The 20,411-nt window shown below is 44.4% G+C and overlaps 1 protein-coding gene across 1 annotated transcript; it reads left to right on the top strand.

The window, feature by feature from the left end:
• The first annotated feature begins 1,671 nt into the window (after positions 1–1,671).
• Positions 1,672–19,529, top strand: stk38a (serine/threonine kinase 38a). Its single transcript, XM_070968425.1, has 14 exons — positions 1,672–1,704; positions 3,877–4,014; positions 6,874–6,925; positions 7,999–8,121; positions 14,713–14,796; positions 14,897–15,020; positions 15,696–15,850; positions 16,108–16,219; positions 16,363–16,424; positions 16,907–17,024; positions 17,146–17,269; positions 17,493–17,588; positions 18,344–18,438; positions 18,560–19,529. Exons 2-14 carry the CDS (start codon positions 3,884–3,886, stop codon positions 18,694–18,696), a joined length of 1,413 nt encoding a protein of 470 aa, XP_070824526.1. The 5' UTR covers positions 1,672–1,704; positions 3,877–3,883; the 3' UTR covers positions 18,697–19,529.
• The last annotated feature ends 882 nt before the right edge of the window (positions 19,530–20,411 follow it).

The raw sequence follows: 20,411 nt of genomic DNA, 5'->3' as shown, positions 1-20,411 counted from the left end.
CCAAAATATGAACGAGTTCATGAACTATCGTTCAATGAATGCTATCAGGCACAACACTGCAGGCCACCTACAACAATTTGAAATTTACAGTAGTTTGTAGTTTCAGCCTGAGTGGAGTTCAAACATCTGTTGAACAACACTGCCCCCAAGTGACGAAAGTGAGCAGAGCAGCAAGACCATCTACAGACAGAACATTTAAAATTTTTTCAGTGATAGAAGAAACTTTAGGTTATTTAAGATGTTTAACAGTGGCTGAGTGTAGTGTGAGCAGAATAATATCACTAAGAACCGTACCGCCTGAAGTGCTCACAACAGCAGCATGCTCTCTGCATTGAAAGACAGACAGAACAATCTGCACTGCTCTATCAAACATGCTCTCCAACAGCACTTCTGCCCTCTCAAGTTGTCAAATGAGTTCAGAGTGAGATTGTTATAAAAAGGTTCATTTAAATTACTTTATTTATTGCTGGATGGCTCGTGATTTACCTCCAGTGATCAGTAAAGGTGTATTTTATTGTATCTTAGCCTGCACTAATACATCAAAATGAAATTGTTGATTGTGTTCTGGAGAAGGATCGTGAGGAGGTTGGTACTGATAGTCTGGGAGAGGATGATGATGAAGAAGAGGAGTATTGAACAGGCATGCATTCCATTGTATTGAATTCTAATCTGTACCTCTGTTGATGTGAAAAATAAAGTTTGTTCACTGACTGCAGTAATGTTTCATTGAGCACTCATTCCATAGCCCTGCGAAATCATTCATTTACACAGGGGACAGTGTTGTTCAACAGATGTTAGATCTCCACTCAGGCTGAAATGGTAAACTAATCTAAATTTCAAATTGTTGCAGGTGGCCTGTACTTTACCTACCAAATGACTTCTTCAACATCAGGTGCACCATTTACAGATGTCACTTTTACAAACTGAAGCTGTTATTTGTTCTTTACCTGAGATCTGCAATTCTGAGGAACTGTGGCCAAACCTGGTGTGGAAGCCCAGTAGGTGATTACAGTTGTGCAAGAGCACCATATTAAGGATGTGTAAGCAGTGCTTGAAGACATTTTGGTTACTGTCTGTATTTGTTTACAGTGTATGTTACCAGTAGCAGAAAAAAAAAAACTGCATAAATAGTAATTAGTATTGAGACTCTTTCCTTTTTATGATGTTTGCAAGATAAGAGGAAAAACATCTAATTAATATTTGAATGCTCTCATAAAGAATTTATGCCCACAAAAGTGTATTTTGTTAAGAAAGCCAAGTTCTACCAGAAAACTTTTATCAAAATTTGTAGTAAATTAAATGCAACAGTACACTGAAACCTTGCAGCACTCCAGCAATGAAGATTTTATTCACACTGTATACCTTACACTCACACCAGACATGTTATTAATCTGAACTGAACTGATCAAAACACTCACTTTTCAGGAAGTACTGTTATCGTTTCGAAATCTGTTTATTGATCCAATATTTGTCATTTTCTAAGAATATAGTCCTTGCTCAAATATTAAATATGAATTCTTATTTACTGTACAAGTTGTTCACATACAGTTATTGTCTGGATAGATTTCTCATGATCTGTGGCAGACCCCAAGAAATAGACGACGGCGCGAAGGCCACTAGGTGTCGTGATGAGTTCACGTTGTTGCTGACGCAACACTCAGCAAAGTAGAGGAAGAGACGGCAGATACCGCACCTTCGACTAAGGTAAGCGAACAAAGACCAACTATAAAAATACAAAATGACAGAAGTAGAAGACAAAATGTTTCACGGTTTAGCTTGCCAATTATCCTACAAAATGAACTGTGAACGTTCTCTGTCTTAAGGTCGTCTGTTTCAGGACAAACGACTCAAGCCATTTTAGCAGATAAGTAGCTAACGTTTACCAGCTAACTTTCCTTTAGCTATTCGCTTTGGACAGATGGGAACTTCAAGTTGTCAAGTGTCTGGAAGTGGAAGTTTAGAATTCCGGTGAGAGATATCAAAATAAAATTCAGAGTGACAACGAGGCGCCGAAACTGCCTGTGTATAAACATGGCCGTTTTATTTTGAGGGACGTATTCATTGTTATTCATACTTTGTACTACTCGACTTGACGCAGCCAAGAACTTTAATAGCTAAGTTGCTAGCTAACTAATGTTAGCAGGTTAAAGCATTTGGTTATGGAGCTGTAGATTAACGGAAGCTCCGTCAACTTGAAATTCGAAACTATAATTGAGCTAAGGTTACGACAAATTATATTAAGTCTTGGGGTAAAATACACTGTTCATTTCAATGTTTGCGTAGTTTATTGAACGTATGGCTACGTTGCAACCGACACAAACAACTTTAGTAGCTAGTGATACGTGTTGTTGACACTAGCTGGGTCAGTCTAGTTTTGCCAAGAGCTGAACTAAAGTAGCTACATGACACCACTCAGGTTTTCTGAATAGCCACCATAACTGTGTTTGCTTTGTGTGTTAATGGAGGAGGTGATAATGAGCTCTCGGTGAAGTTCTGTACGAGTGTAACTTTCGGCCACAATAATACATAACGTTTACGGCAAACTCTTTACATTATGACCAGTATCAGGTTCCGTTTTCGCCAACATCCCGGATTCCTGTGGCATAAAATTGCAATTTTGACAGTACATTTTACTGTTCTTCCCAGACTGTTGCTAGACTTACAAAAGCTGCGGTTGTGGGCTGTATAGTTCCGTGTTCTAACATATAAAGCGCTTATATGACAATTCATGTTGTAATACAAACGGTGGCGAATATTAATTGAAGTGTAATTAATTTAACGATCCATAATTTGAACATTGAACATGTTTTCCATGAAGTGAAGTCGTCTGTATTAGATTGAAAGGATCGCTGTCAGATCAACATAAAGACTACAGGTCAACGTTAAATGATAGGTTCAGTGGAAGTATTAGAGCATCCAGTAGGTTTCAATGTAGGTATGTGAGTCTTGTATAAAGGTTAATTTGAAAATTATGTTACAGCGAGTTATGGAGTTTCAGTTCTTCCTTTTTCCAACCTTTAGAGCAGAACATGTCAAAATTGGTTTAGTATTTCCTACAACTTTGGTTGCAATGCATTGGGTTGTGAAGTGTGCCACAATGAATTTCAACACACTATGTCTTGGTTAGTGAAATGGCTGATAGTCTAATAATTAATTTACTACTATTGTTGTATAGACTTCATACTCCTCCCACCAACATAATGTCATGTAAACAGTACAAACTGCATGTATGTATTTACCTACTGTGCAATTCTTCTTTATTTTCAAATCATTGAGTCCACCACAGCAGAATTCACAGTATTGACTGTGATACTATTGAGTATACTAATTAATGAAGTGAGAAAATACACTTATCTGAAGGATTTTGTGTCATGATTATATTGCGTCACTACCTGTAATATTACCTGTTAGTACCTGTTTATAGAGTAAGCATTAAGTCTAGAAGCCGATTGGGATCCAGCTGGCCTCAAAACCCAATCTATCTCACTGACGAGTTTGTGCTTGCACAAATTATATTTCCTCATCATTTCTTCATAGCTGCTCTGTCACAATGTTGTCAACATTGCTCTTGCTCAGACAGCAGAGCCAGCTCCTTTCCTTCCTCTTTTTCTCAGCCAGCAGTCATCTCCTTTCATAGTATGAATTTTTTGTGTGCTCGTCTCAATAGTGTAACATACGACCTTATCATAACAAGTACGTTTTAATAGAGTACACTTTGCTTCAGCCCTCCATTAGCCCATCTTATCTCTTGCTCCTCAGTGGTCCAGTGTTTTTCCTCTGCTGTGTGGCAGCCATCTGATTGGACATACAGCTGATGCCATGTATTGTACTGTGGACTTACTCTCTGCTCACATCATTGACTGCGTGTCATTCCAGGTAAAGCATGGCAATGACTGGCCAGAGCTCGTGCTCCTCCATGAGTAACCACACCAAGGAGCGGGTCACCATGGCCAAAGTGACCCTGGAGAACTTTTATAGTAACCTCATTGCCCAGCACGAGGAGAGAGAGATGAGGTAACATCCAAAAGTTTGAGTGTCTGCACTAGAGTTGGGCGGTATCCAAATTTTGATACCGTTAAACTTTCCCCACATTTTCCCGGGGTATACAGTATTACCGTGACTAATCAAAAATTACTTTGCAGGGCAGCATGACATGCGCGCAGTTCAGACGGTCAATGCTCACGCGAAGAAGCACCAATCCTAACTTGTAGCATATCAGACTGACAGGGAGAAACTCAGCTAAAAGCCTCTACCAAGCACTGCCACCTAAACGAAACATAATTCATACCCCAAGAAATTATATGCGCATTCAACAAAAACATGAAAATAACGCACATCAAAGGTACCGCACCTGCTGATTTCACCACTTCACGCAAGCCGCAAAAGCCTGGTATCATATGAAAGCAGAGAGCGTGATGATCACGAAGATGTCTGCCTCCTCACTGTGTGACGAAAACTCTGTGAGCTAGCAGCCGAAGAGTAGCAGAAAAAAAACTTTGCTAAATCATAAAGTATGTTTTATCTTTGCTGTTTTTGGGGTCAAAAGTTATATTCCAGCCCGAAAAAACGCTGCTAATGTCTCCTCCTATGACTCTGTGATAGTTTGAGATCAATCACGAAGGTCCTGGTTGTTTACATAAAGAGGAGGGGGTTTCTAGTGGAGGGAGCGCTCTTCATGCGATAACCTATCTCTGGGGTTGATTCCTTCTGGATCGTCATTGGTGTTTCTATGGTGAATGTGGGCGGGTTGCTGAGCTATTGAACGGCGTAACCACGCAGTTAGTTTCACCGCTCCCTCTCATGAATGAGCAGAGCGCTCACAGAGGACTCTGCTGAGCAGCCCGAAGTGTTATTTTACTGTTTCATTTGCATTTCGTCCTTTTACTAGAGCTAAGAACAAGCAATAGCAGAAAAGCAGAAAGCAGAAAAAAGGCTGAAAAAATGTTTTCTCCATACACTTGGACGAGATAACGGTACTCTGCCTAAATGAGCGCCTGGACATACCTGTGCTAAAACATCTGTAAAACTGCTCAGGTTCATTTTTTTAGCATGTACTCTTGCACAGTCACCTTTTTCTCAAGTAAAAATTCAACCAGATACATTGAACGGAGTGGACGTCATTTTTGTTACGACGATGCTACAATTATGTTAGACCCCTATAGACCTATATGCGCAGCATTTGTTTTTAATGACGGTAATGAAACTGATACTGTTGCTATTTTTAGATACCGCGGGATACCTTATTACCGGGTTACCGCCCAACCCTAGTCTGCACACTGGCTTTTTGTAGCACTCTGCACTGCACACTGAATTTTGATGACCATGGTGCTATAAACATTCTGACAATTTAATTCTCACTGAAACTAAAAAGTGATTACTGCTTCTGCTTATGTTTTGATACACAAACACACATAAATAAACTCTATTCACATTTTATTTTTGTGTGTGTGTGTGTTTCATAAGGAGGTGTGTTATGTCACAGTTAAGTTGCGGCTAGGCCACTTCCTGTTGTTAGAGTTGTCATCAGAGTATACTCCTGATTTGTTTAGTGTGGTGGCTGGATGATTTATTTTTTCCTTGACATTTTTTCAGTGCAGATTTCAATCACATGATGATGATGATGATGATGATGATGATGATGATGATGATGTTAACAGTGTAAGGGTACACAAAATGCGTGGTTCAGTACATATGTTGGTTTGAGGGTCACAGTAGGAAAACACAAAAGATAACGTCATCATTCACTGGTGGGAATTTGTACTACTTGCATCTTTCAAACTCCAAACCTCGAGCTTATAACACTGTGTTTCTGTCATGAATTTCCAGTATCCAAGCCCAAGTGTAGGGTGTAGTAATATACTAAGTCAAAGCATTGAAGTATTTGATTTCATCCTTTTGATTGTTTTGTATGTCTATATATAAGTCTTGTGCTGTCAACACTGGAAATAATTTGATTGACACATTTTGATGTACAGTACCAGTCAAAAATTTGGACACACTTGCTCATTCATTTTTTTTGTTTGTTTGTTTTTTTTTTCTACATTGTATATTGATACTGCAGACATCAAAACAATTAAACAACACATATGGAATTAAGGGGTACAGAAAAAAGTGTAAACAAAACAAAATATGTTGTATTTTATATTTTTCAATGTAGCCACCTTTTACTTTGTCCGCTTTGCACACTGTTGGCATTCTCTTAGCTTCACAAAGTCGTCACTGGAATACTTTCCAACAGTCTTGAAGGAGCTCCCATACAGCGCCTGGCTGCGTTTCTTCACTCTGCAGTCCAGCTCATCCCAAAGCATCTCAACTAAGTTTACTTTGGGTGATTGTGGAGGCAGGTCATCTGATGCAGCACTCCATCACTCTTTCTCTTGGGAGATGATCACTCCATTCAGCCAAAACTCTGCTCTGACACTAACAGCGTCCAGACATCTTGTTTTATGCCCACGTCTTTCATAGCCTGGACGTGTGTTCAGATGACATAATATGTGGATGCAGCATGCTCTGGTAGCCATGCTGGTTCAGAGTGCTTTGAATTTTAGTAAATCACGAACAGTGTCACCAGTAAAAGTACCCCCACACCGACCATCACACCTCCTCCTCCATCCATTCTAAGTCTAAGTTCACTGTGGGATTAAGAGAAACCATTGAATAAAAAGATGTATCCAAACTTTTGACAGCTGCTGTAATTGATGTTAGGACCAACCTGGGATTTAACAGTCTATATATGGGCCTTTTTGGGTACATGCTAAATATCCCTTATGAAAACGTAATGCAAAGTGTGCCGGCACCTTTTTCTTGCCTTCTCGCGATCATCACTGATATTGTGGTGTGTACTACTTTGTGTCTGGTACATTGTCTTTTCAGGCAGCAGAAGCTGGAGAAAGTGATGGATCAGGAAGGCTTGGCTGATGAAGAGGTGAGGGAGTGCAGTGTTTTCCCAGCATGCTTTGTGGCAGTATAGGAGAATGCACTCACAGGGTACATCCCAAGTCTCTTATTTGATTTTTCCTTGCTTGAATGGAAAGTTGTTGTTGTTGTTGTCTGCCATCTTGAAGGCTGTCACATGTGAGGCTGATGAGCCTCGGGATATGGGTTACATCATTTCAATTTCACTGAAACATTCAGCCAACTAAATGATTTCTAGTGTTCAAAAGACACCATAATCATATTATGGGTTATAAAATAATGATTCCACATTCAGAATATCAACAAATACAGATGCAGGTAATGAATAAATATTCTAAATGCACTCTGTCAGTAGAAATGGTTCCTGTGCCTCTGAGCAGGACTCAGTTCACAGTGTAAATGCAGAATGAAGGTTGTTGTGCAGGTGTTTGTTAAACAGGTTACAGGCTACAGAGAGAGAGCACTGCTGCTCTGGCTCTGATAACTGTGAGTCTTTGTTAGCATTAGCACAGACACATTCATCCAAACTGTACAGCTGTTAAAGCTGACAAACAGCTGATCCAGCTGTGATCAGCTGTTGCCATCCTCAGAAACGGACGTCTTCACGAGACTCACGAGGAAAGGACGTCTTATTTCTTTCAAAATATATTTCCTCATTTCTTTTCTTCTCACATGGTTTCCTTGTGTCTATCTATTCGTCTCACAGGGAAGAACTAAGACACAAAGAAGAGACTAAGTGAGAGAAATGTGGATACAGTTTAAAAGACTTGGGATGTGCCTACAGTGTTTGTCAGTCTGCTCGAACTATAACTATAATGCTATAATATGCTCAATATTTATTTCCTGTGAATGAATAGTAAGCATTTATAAGGATTGTCCTCACAAGCTTTTTTAGCTGATGTCATGTGCACATGTGACAGCACTCTTACTACACTGTCATCATAAGATCTTAAATTCTTGGAGGAATTGTATAAAAGTGAATTTCAGTCATTGCTTTAGAAACATATTATATTTATTAATGAATGCAGTTGTTAGTGTGCATCACACAGAATGGTGTTTTTAAAAGTAGTGTCTGCTCTGCAGAAACGTATGCGGCGTTCGCAGCATGCACGGAAAGAGACCGAGTTTCTGCGCCTGAAGCGCACTCGACTGGGGCTGGAGGACTTTGAATCTCTCAAGGTGATTGGCCGAGGAGCTTTTGGAGAGGTAAAAAACTTTTACATATTACTTGAAACATGATTCCCTTGTGCTATTGTGATCAGTTTTCAAACACAGGTCACAGCACTTATATAATACTATAGTAAAGACCAACACACCTTCAAAAATCTTCAGAGTTTTGATCACAATTCACTCAGGGGAGAACGTACTGTATCATATATAACGGTGTGGTTGCCCAACACGCACTCTCATCCATAAATTCCACAGGGCATGGCAGCACCACGTTCCAGCTGTGACTGCAGCCATTCAAGACAATGTTTACAATATTACCAGGCACGCCCGCCGTGTTTCAGACACAGCCTACATGTGGCTTTCCGTGAAGCTCTGTGGAGAATACACAACTCGTCTATTCTTGACAGATAGTGTGTCAGGCTGCACAGAGCAAATTTAGCCAGACATGATGCTAGACACGAGAACGGCATAGAGAATCTGGTAAATTTTCAAAATAAAACACCCTGTGCAAACTCCCGATTGTATATCAACAAAAAAAACTGTTAAAACACACATAAAAGGAAACCTTTTAACTACGTAGTGTCAGGCCCGAACTCAAAACAGGACTCAGGAGCAGAGAATGACAGTGAGCAGACTTTATTTGAGTCAAGACAACCTCTATGCAGAGCAAACAAAGGGGCTATGAAACCTGATCTATGAAAATACTCAACTACTCTAGAGAAAACAAAAAACACTCCAAAGGAGGAAAATATCTCAATCACGGATCTATAAAAATTATCAAAATCAAAATCACTCACAGAGAGGAAAATCAAGAGGCTACAAAACTTTAAACTAAAGTCTCTCCGAATGGAGAAAGAGCTAACAAAGAAACAGAAAGAACAGGACAGAAACAAAAAACTCTCCTAAAAGATGGAGGCTAGACTCACTTCAACTATGAACTATATGAACTGAAAATCACTCCAAAGGGAGGCAAACCAAGAAAGCAAATTACTCAAAAGACTATAAATGCTAAACTAAACTACAGAAGTTACAACAAAAAATCACTCTGACGAGGAAACAAGACTTACAAATACAGACTGTGGCTGTGAGCTATGATGCAGGCTTTGGTGATCGGACATAAGACGAAACACTTCGGCACAGGACAAAGGGAGACGCAGACTATTTAAACACATGAGGGTAATGGGGAACAGGTGGACACAATCAGGAATCAGGGATGACGAACAGGTGACACAAGAGGAAGGGCAAGTGATCTGAAACGAGAGGAGAGTTAGACTTTCAAAATAAAACAGGAAATGACAAGACAATAACCCAAGACAGGACGACCTCACCGCAGTGTGACAGTACCCCCCCCCTAAGGGCCGACTCCTGACGGCCCAGGAAGTTCAGGATGGTCCCTGACAAAGTCGTCTATGAGGGACCGGTCCAGTATGAAGCGGGACGGGACCCACTGACGCTCCTCTGGGCCATAACCCTCCCAGTCAACCAGGTACTGCTTGCCCCGACCCCGGGTGCGCACTGCCAGCAACCTCTTGACCTTGTAGACAGGACCCCCGTCTATAACTTCCGGAGGAGGAGGGGGCGGGGTGGCCGGGACCATGGAACTGTCCTTGACTGGTTTGACCTGGCTTACGTGGAACGTGGGGTGGACACGGAGAGACCGGGGCAGACGCAGGCGAACTGCTGCAGGACCAATAACCTTAGTGATGGGGAATGGCCCCACGAAGCGTGGTGCCAATTTCCTCGAGGTGGTTCGGAGGTGAAGGTTCTTGGCTGAGAGCCACACTCTCTGGCCTGGCTGGTATGCAGGAGCGGGCCGTCTTCTCCGGTCTGCGGCCTTTTTGACCCGGTCTCCCTGGCGGATAAGGAGCTGCCGGGCGGCCGCCCAGATTCGTCGGCAACGGCGGATCATGGCATGGGCGGAGGGCACCGACACTTCAGGTTCCTGGTCCGCGAAGACAGGAGGCTCGTAACCATACGCACATTTGAAGGGTGAAAAACCTGTGGCTGAGGTGGGGAGGGAGTTGTGGGCATACTCGACCCAGACCAGGTGTTTGCTCCATGTTGAGGGGTTCTGGGACACCAAACATCGGAGGCCGGTTTCCAACTGCTGGTTGATGCGTTCGGTCTGGCCGTTGGCCTCCGGGTGATAGCCTGAGGTGAGACTAGCCGTGGCCCCGATGAGACGACAAAACTCCTTCCAGAAACGTGACACAAACTGGGGCCCCCGGTCAGAAACAATGTCCCTAGGAAATCCGTGGACTCTGAAGACATGGTTAATCATAATCTCAGCCGTTTCTTTGGCTGTGGGCAATTTGGGCAAGGCTATGAATCTAGTCATTTTGGAAAATCTGTCTACCACCGTAAGAACCGTGGTGTTACCTTGGGAGACCGGGAGCCCCGTGACGAAGTCCATGGAGATTTCGGCCCATGGTCTGGAGGGGATGGGCAGCGGCTGAAGAAGTCCCATACGTGGCCTGGAGGACGTCTTATTTCTGGCACAGACCGAACAAGCCTCGACGTACTCCCGGACCTCCCGTTCCATGGATGACCACCAGAACCTCCGGGAGATGGCATACATGGTGCGCCGTACCCCCGGATGACAGGAAAGCAGCGAGGTGTGAGCCCAGTGGATCACCTGTGGGCGCAGCTCAGCCGGGACAAACAATCGATTCTCGGGACACCCACTAGGTGGCAGGCTCTCACCGTTTGCATGCTTAACCTCATTTTCTATCTGCCAAGTCACCGCTCCAACCACACAGGTCCGTGGAAGGATTGGCTCTGGTTCTTTGGCAACAGGCTCGGGGTCGTAGATTCGTGACAGGGCATCGGGCTTGACATTCTGGGACCCCGGCCTGTAAGAAAGAGAGAAGGAGAAGCGGTTAAAAAAGAGTCCCCACCTGGCCTGGCGAGAATTCAGTCTCTTGGCTTTACGTATGTATTCCAAGTTCTTATGGTCGGTCCAGACAATAAACGGATGTTCCGCCCCCTCAAGCCAGTGTCTCCACTCTTCCAAGGCCAGCTTGACCGCCAGCAGCTCCCGGTCGCCGACGTCATAGTTCCGCTCCGCCCTGGACAGGCGCCGCGAAAAGAAGGCGCAGGGATGCACCTTCCCGTCCTGTTCCGACCGCTGGGACAGGACTGCCCCAACCCCTTCATTGGAGGCGTCCACCTCGACCACAAACTGCCGCAGAGGATCAGGCATCGTGAGAATGGGAGCCGTGGTGAAGCGGGTCTTGAGGTGCTGAAAGGCTGCCTCTGCCTCCGGAGTCCAGAGGAATGGCTGCTTCGTGGAGGTGAGTGCATGGAGCGGAGCCGCTATAGCACTGAAGTGTCTGATAAACCGCCTGTAAAAGTTAGCAAAGCCGAGGAACTGCTGGACTTTTTTGCGGCTATCAGGCGTGGGCCACTTGGCCACAGCGCTCACTTTAGCCGGATCCATCTGCACCCTTCCAGGGGCTACAATGAAGCCCAGGAAGGAGACGGTGTCGGCATGAAACTCACTTTTTTCTGCTTTCACATAGAGCTTATTCTCCAACAACCGTTGGAGGACCTGGGATACATGGTTTCTGTGAGTTTCTAGATCTGGTGAGTAAATGAGAATGTCATCCAAATAAACATACACAAACCGGTCTAAAAAATCCCGGAGCACCTCATTTATCATAGTCTGGAATACAGCTGGGGCATTAGTGAGACCGAAAGGCATGACTAAGTACTCGTAGTGACCGCTAGGAGTATTAAATCCTGTTTTCCATTCATCCCCCTCTCTGATCCTGATTAAATGATAGGCATTGCGTAAATCTAGCTTGGTAAATACCTTAGCCTGCTGCAGCTGGTCGAAAACAGACGTCATCAGGGGCAGGGGATAGCGATTTTTGACGGTGATGGCGTTTAGGGGGCTGTAGTCGATGCAGGGCCTGAGAGATCCGTCCTTTTTCCCCACAAAAAAGAATCCGGCCCCAGCTGCTGACGAGGAAGGACGAATAAGCCCCGCCCTCAATGATGACTCTATGTAATCTTTCATGGCTGCTTTCTCTGGCCCGGAGATGGAGTACAACCGGCCCTTGGGTATGGGGGAGCCAGGAATCAAGTCTATGGCGCAGTCGTAGGGCCGGTGTGGGGGAAGTGACAAGGCCTTGCTTTTGTTAAAAACCTCTCGGAGGTGGTGGTAGCAGGAAGGCACGGAGCTCAGGTCGGAGGTTTCAGAGTCTGTGGCAGAGGTGACAGAGAAGTGATTAATAGCAGTCATGTTATTCCCCTGGACCGGAACCGGTTTGCGGTGGTCCACACAATCCTCCCCCCATCCCATAATAGCCCCTGTTATCCAGTTCACGTGGGGGTTGTGTTGACATAACCAAGGGTAGCCTAAAACCAGAGACTGAGAGGGTGAAGTAACCAAGTAAAAGGTCAGGAGTTCCCAATGCCCCTGGATCTGCAGATCCAGTGGTTCCGTGGCGTGAGTGATCAAAAACAGTTTTTTTCCGTTGAGAGCCCTGGCTTTGATGGGGCTGGCCAGGGGGTTCGATTTTAACCCCAATGTCTCCGCCAGCCCCCAGTCAATTAAGCTCTCATCGGCCCCAGAGTCTATGAGTGCCTCAATGTTCATAGTGATGGCATGGTGCGTTACCTTAACAGGCGTCAGGCTGCGCGGAGCGCGGTCCGTGGCTGGGGGTTGACTCACCTCCTGGATCTTTTTGGCCGGACAGGTAGCGACGAGGTGATTAGATTTGCCGCAGTAAAAGCAGCTGCCTTCCTGCTGGCGTCGTCGTCGCTCCTCCGGTGTCAGCCGTGTCCTGCCAAGCTGCATGGGCTCCTCTTCCCTGGTGGGGAAGGAGGGAAAACGGTGCTCAGGCGGTGAATCACGGAGAACTTGCCCCCCCGGGGCAGGAAAACACGGAGCCCTCTCCGACCTCGAACCACTGCTCCGCGGTTGCCGGAGCTCACGAACCCGGTTGTCAGTCCGGATGGCAAGCGAGATGAGTGAATCCAGGTCCGCAGGCAAATCCAGGGGCAACAGCAGCTCCTGGATATGAGTCGCCAGCCCCTTCAGGAAGACATCGTACAGGGCGGTGTTATTCCACCCACTCTCCGCCGCCAGGGTGCGAAAGCGAATAGCATAGTCGCACACCGAGCCCCGGCCCTGTGTCACTCTGCTCAACTCCCTGGCCTTTTCCCTGTCAGTCGACACAGGATCGAAAGTCATCATGAGAGCAGTTTTGAAGTCTGTAAAAGAGGAGCAAAGCGGAGAGTCTCGAGCCCACTCAGCGGCGGCCCAAGCTTTGGCTCTCCCTGTCAGGTAGGAAATCATGAATGCAATTTTAGACTTGTCTGTGATGAATGCGTGCGGGAGCTGTTCAAAATGTATGGAACAATCAATAAGGAAAGCCCTGCATTGTCCTGGTTCCCCCGAGTATCGCTCCGGGGAAGCCAACTTGATTCCCATCCCGGCCACGCCCTGGGACGCGGCCGCAGCAGGAGCTGGGGGTTCCGGCGCCGCTGATGGTGGGGCTGTCTGCCGCAGGTGGTCCGTCAGCTCCCTCACCTGGGCCGAAAGCTGGCCAAGCTGACCCACCATCGCCGTCTGGAACTCCTCCTGACGAGAGATGCGGGCTTCCTGAGCCTGTAACGTGGCCGCCCACCGGCCAGCCTCTGCTGAGTCCATACTGGCCGAAGTGTACTGTCAGGCCCGAACTCAAAACAGGACTCAGGAGCAGAGAATGACAGTGAGCAGACTTTATTTGAGTCAAGACAACCTCTATGCAGAGCAAACAAAGGGGCTATGAAACCTGATCTATGAAAATACTCAACTACTCTAGAGAAAACAAAAAACACTCCAAAGGAGGAAAATATCTCAATCACGGATCTATAAAAATTATCAAAATCAAAATCACTCACAGAGAGGAAAATCAAGAGGCTACAAAACTTTAAACTAAAGTCTCTCCGAATGGAGAAAGAGCTAACAAAGAAACAGAAAGAACAGGACAGAAACAAAAAACTCTCCTAAAAGATGGAGGCTAGACTCACTTCAACTATGAACTATATGAACTGAAAATCACTCCAAAGGGAGGCAAACCAAGAAAGCAAATTACTCAAAAGACTATAAATGCTAAACTAAACTACAGAAGTTACAACAAAAAATCACTCTGACGAGGAAACAAGACTTACAAATACAGACTGTGGCTGTGAGCTATGATGCAGGCTTTGGTGATCGGACATAAGACGAAACACTTCGGCACAGGACAAAGGGAGACGCAGACTATTTAAACACATGAGGGTAATGGGGAACAGGTGGACACAATCAGGAATCAGGGATGACGAACAGGTGACACAAGAGGAAGGGCAAGTGATCTGAAACGAGAGGAGAGTTAGACTTTCAAAATAAAACAGGAAATGACAAGACAATAACCCAAGACAGGACGACCTCACCGCAGTGTGACACGTAGCCTACTTACCCATAGTACAAAGAATGACCAAATCCCCAAAATCAGAGCAAGTCAACAATCAGGCAAAATGCTCCATGCGTATATTTTACATGACTTTCTTTCAGTACTATTATATTATAAAGTGTTATTTGTCCCACTGTTCAAGCCTCTGTCAGGTTGGCATGAGCTTTGTTGTGTTTGCTTCCAGGTTCGTCTGGTGCAAAAGAAAGACACCGGTCATGTCTATGCCATGAAGATCCTCCGCAAAGCTGACATGCTGGAGAAAGAGCAGGTGAGGCAGCAAAACACATACACTTGAATGTTGCTTTGCATCCATTTGCCATCTTCGAGCTTAATGTGTGTTGGTTTGTGTGCCCCTCTCTTTTTGTTAGGTTGGTCATATCCGTGCTGAGAGGGACATTCTGGTAGAGGCTGATAGCCTGTGGGTGGTCAAAATGTTCTACAGCTTCCAGGATAAGATGAACCTCTACCTCATCATGGAGTTCCTGCCTGGAGGTATGACCCTCTAACTCAGAACAAACCAGCTAACCTTTGGTGTAACACAGGTGTTCTGGCACTGCACCTTCTAACCAGGAAAGATCTTCATGATTTTGGCTAATGAAGTTCTAAGAACTATGGAACCAGAGAATATAATTTCAGGAACAAAACTAAGATTAAAGTCCAGTTTGTCCATTCCTGTGTGCATTTCCACTACATCCGAGGAACCAAGAATATTAGTGAAATTAAACAGATCATGGATTCAAAAAATTTTTTGGAAACATTAAATTTGATTTCTCTCCCTTAGTCTCTTTCTCTCTCTCTCTCATCCTTCTCTCATTCACTCTCTAGCTCGCTCGACCACTGCTCCTTTTAGCAAAAGGAGTCACGGATCTGACAGCAAAGACTAACATGGTTTTAAAACATTCTTAAACAATGAGAAATGTCCTCGTCCTATTATTGATGGTGCTCCTGAGGATTTAATTGTTTTATGAATAAATGTAGTACACAAAGCAGCTGTTTTTTCTATATTTGAACAATCAGTGATGGTCAACCCTGCAAACCGCACCCCCTAAGTTCCTGACCCATGAGGCAGTTCTACCACTGGAGCAGGGACTGTTAGGGAAGGCTTTTGTCCAACAGTATAACATGACGAGGGCCAGAGTGACTGTGGTATTTGCTGTTGTGACATAGGAGACATGATGACCTTGCTGATGAAGAAAGACACTCTGACAGAAGAGGCTACTCAGTTCTACATAGCAGAGACGGTGCTGGCCATTGACTCCATCCATCAGCTGGGCTTCATTCACAGAGACATCAAACCAGACAACTTGCTGCTGGACTCCAGGGTGAGTCATGGTTAACTACCTTGTCCATCATTATTGTGTCAATTTTAATGTAACTTACATGTTTTTTCTCAGCCTTTGGTGTTGTGACTCCAAGTGGGAATACTTCATTTACAAATAATTAGAAATTATTATGTCAACTTAGTTTGGAGGTACCTCTGTGCTCAGCTGGAGACCGATGGCATTGGAGAGGTTACTTCCTGCACTTGAATTCTGTCAGTTCAGTATTTACAGTGTAATATTGTGTTTTGCGTTTCCAGGGTCACGTGAAGCTGTCTGACTTCGGCCTTTGCACGGGGCTGAAGAGGGCACATCGTACTGAGTTCTACAAGAACCTGAACCACAGTCTGCCCAGTGACCTCAGCAAGCAAAGTCAGGCAACCCCCTCTATTTCTTTCAATTATAGCTTGCATGCAACATCAGCCACTTGAATTTGTTCATTTTTTTATGGCTCATTTCATTGAAACACCAATCTTTCAGCTTTCTTTGGATACTGAGTTGTCTTGTCTCCACAGCCTTCCAGAACATGAACTCCAAGAGGAAAGCAGAGACCTGGAAGAGGAACAGGAGGCAGCTGGTAGGTCTGAAAAGAGATGTGATTACTCAGGTTGGCTTTTCATCCACGATTGCAGAGATTATGAAGGTAACATATGGGTGTGTGCAGCACAGTTAAAAGGAAAATGAGTCAATATTGCATGTTTTTCTTATGCAATAAATCAGCTAATTATCCTGACTGGATATCACACAAACTTGGCATTGGATGTCTGGTCAGATTCTTAATCTTGTTTACTTTTTCTCCGATCAGATAGTTGCTGACTTAAATCCAAATTTTGCCAGTGTTGAACTGTATTTAGATCTTACTGTGTTTTGACAACCTTTAACATTTGGCAAGTTCACGTTTTTTCAGAGGAAAAGAGGCCTGTAAATGCACATGATTATTTCTCAATCTAAAAAGTACAGTTTTGGTTTCATTGCCACTGCTCATCATATTGACAGTGACATTGAAAATAGCCTCTAACTTGCTTTCTGTTCTTCATTACTCTTCCTCGCCCATGCCAGGCTTTCTCCACAGTAGGAACCCCAGACTACATTGCTCCAGAGGTCTTCATGCAAAATGGATACAACAAGCTCTGCGATTGGTGGAGCCTGGGTGTCATCATGTATGAGATGCTGATAGGTAATGACTCACTCATGAAGGATCAGTGTCCACCTTATTTATATTCAGGGCTTTCAGTCCAGGCAAGACCAGATGTGATGGAAATGATGGTTGGTCTTTTTGCTGTCCTCACTGTCTGCAGGCTACCCTCCATTCTGCTCAGAGACACCTCAGGAGACATACAGGAAAGTGATGAACTGGCGTGAGACACTGACCTTTCCTCCAGAAGTGCCTATATCAGAGAAGGCCAAAGACCTCATCCTCAGGCAGGAATACACCTCCGTTCATCTCTCACCACTCTCACTTCTACAATGATGATAGATGCAACAACTTGTCAGTCACCAACATCTGTGATTGTACTTGTTTTCCATATAGAGTGCATTGTTTTATTTTGAGCATGTCCTCTGTATCTAATATCTAATAACACCTAAAATGTTTTTTGAGTTTGTTAAATGTGTGTGATATTAAGTGAACACATGTTGTGAGCAGGTTCTGCTGTGAGGAGGAACACAGGATTGGTGCTGCAGGTGTGGAGGAGATTAAGTCCAATCCGTTCTTTGAGGGGGTGGACTACGACCATATCAGGTGGGCTCCATTATCACACGTTCATGTTACAGGACAGGTATTACAGTGAGACATTTGAAATCTTTCCCTGGTCTTAGATGATTGATACTGTAGACTATGTAAACAACTATGAACAGATTTTTTTTGTTTGTTTTTTTCGCTTTGAGCCAGGACTGAGCTGTAACTGGGCACAGTGTCCTTAGGGTGGTGAATGTCCAAATGTGTGTTCTAAATCCATTGAAAAGGATTAACATTATAGAATGAGAAATCTCCATAGTTTTGTGGTTCTGTCATCTATTAGTGAATGTGCTCAGAGTGCAATAATACATTTAGTCATAGTGTGTAAATGTAACCACCACTCAAGTGCCCTCGAGCCATGCCCTCAATTCTCTGCTGCTCCAGAGAGAGGGGAGGGGGGCTCGAGTGGCAGAATATGGCAGAAATGGAATATAATATTTATTATTATGTTTTCATTAGAGTGTAATCACCTGAAAATATAGTCATTCAAGATGAGATGCAGTGCAGAGTAGTAAAGGAGCTGTTGCAGACTCTTCGCAGTAAGACCAACTTCATGGAAAACCCCTCTGATGTACATTGGTGAGGATTGTGTGATTGTTTTGGTGATGAGACAAGTATTCATCAAGTCACCTCAGAGATATCCTAACTGTTTGTCATGAGTGATGAATTCATCATAGAAATGTGAAGATCTGGATAAGGGAAGCCATTGGCAGCTTTGGTGAATTGTCCAACTCTTTTCTCTGACTTCTGTTGTCCAGAGAGAGACCTGCTGCCATTCCCATAGAGATCAAAAGCATCGACGACACCTCGAACTTTGATGAATTCCCTGATTCAGATATCCTCACACCAACAGGTATGCTGTCTGTGTCTGTGTGACATGTTTCACATTTTGTGCCAGTGTCGTCGTCATATCTAAATGTTTGTTCTTTTTCCCCATTGCTTTTCTTCTCCATCTCCTCCTCCTCCCTCTCCAGTCACCCCAGTATCTAATCAGACCGAGGCCGACCTGAAGAACAAGGACTGGGTCTTCATCAACTACACCTACAAACGCTTCGAAGGCTTGACTGCTCGAGGAGCCATACCGTCCTACATGAAGTCAGGCAAGAGATGAACCCTTTCAGACAGGCTTAACCAACACCACCATGAAACCTGAATGAGTCGTCCAAACCCTTTGTCTGAGGAACTTCAGCCCTGAAAGACGAACTCTGTTCGTTCACTGGTGCCTGAGTGATGAGGATTCTCGTCACACAGGACCCTGCAAATAATAAAGGGGCTAAATTTTGTCTGTTGCTTTCCACCATAGGAACTGCTGCCTTCATTTCTGCAGGTTTTTACATTCTCTGACGCTTCCGAATTGGGATTAAAGTGATTGTGATTCTTTCCACTTGCCTTTTGCACCAGTGGATGCAGTGGGATGTCTTTACACCTGACACCAGCATCATTTACATTCCCTCTGTAAACCAGCATCAGTCTGTTGGACATACCAAGGGCTCTTCTCCTTCCAAACAGGACATCCACTCCACTTACCCGTTTATGTTGACTTGCCAGCTGAAACATTGCATTAAGTCACCACTTGATGTGAATCAGGTGCTCTTCAGGGATTCTGTTCTAATGTTTCTTGTTGTTTTCTACAAGAGCTCACTTTGAGGCTTCTCTAAAGTGCTGCTGGCTTCTTAAGATTACCCAACCAAAGACTGAGCTGAATGATGTTTCTGCCTGATCTCTCTCATGTCACTTCTTGGAACTTAAAATTGTAGTTTTATAGATTGATATTTGCAAGATTGCATGTTGCAAAGAGTGAATATATGAGAATGGTGCATTTTGTTGAGTCTTGTTACATTTTCACAATGACCCACTTATGTTCAAATACCTTCAGCACCTTATATGATGTTTTATCCAACTCCAGTGCTGTCAGGCCTACAGCTCATTGGTTTTGTGTTTAGATTGGTTGTTTTTACTGGACTGGAAAAGTATCCTTTTGGCCACACATGAGTTTGACAGGGACTGAAGGCGGTGTCTCCAAAATGAAATTATCCGGTACCCTACAAATGTCTACATTTTACTATTTTAATGCCATGAACCTGTTGCAGACTTAGGTTTTAGTGTCACCAGCATGGGAAAGCCTAGATACAAATGGGAAATCACTGCATTTATATAGTGCTTTTATCCAAAGCGCTTTAAGATGTTTGCTGCTCATTCACGCACACGCACACACACACACACACACATACACACCAGTGGCTCCAAGCTAACATGCAGGGTGCTGGCCTGGCCATTGGGAGTAATTTGGCATTCAATGTCTTGGCCAAAGACACTTTGACATGCGGACCACTAGTCCTGTGATGAGTGGACGACCCGCTCCACCTCCTGAGCTACAGCCGCCCTGTGATCGTCATGGAACGAAAGATCTTCCCACTCAAAGTAAAACCAATGTAGTTCTTGTAGAGAGAGCAGTGGCCAAAAGCAGGGTAGACAGTGCCCACTCTATATATTGCTGTTCCCATTAAAACCCATGAAATCTCAACAGTAACAGGGACACCGTTTCTGGACAGATCTGTTGCAGTTGACTGAGACTCAGACACATACAGCCTTGTGGAAATAAGTAATGTTTCATGTGTAGATCCGATCCCCACCTCTGTTTCAGGTATGGCATTCACAACACATTGGATTGGGTCGGTTGATGAACTAGTGACAAGTGATTTTCTGTTCATGGAAGCCAATGCAATGTCCTAACAAGAGAGTGTGTGTGTGTGTGTGTGTGTGTGCGTGTGTGCGTGCGTGCGTGCGTGCGTGCGTGCGTGCGTGCGTGCGTGCGTGCGTGTGTGT

This window comes from Chaetodon trifascialis, chromosome 8 (genome assembly GCF_039877785.1).
Source record: "Chaetodon trifascialis isolate fChaTrf1 chromosome 8, fChaTrf1.hap1, whole genome shotgun sequence".
Taxonomy (NCBI): Eukaryota; Metazoa; Chordata; class Actinopteri; order Chaetodontiformes; family Chaetodontidae; genus Chaetodon; species Chaetodon trifascialis.
Note: the sequence above shows the minus strand (reverse complement) of the source record. Positions and strands in the feature narration are given on the sequence as shown.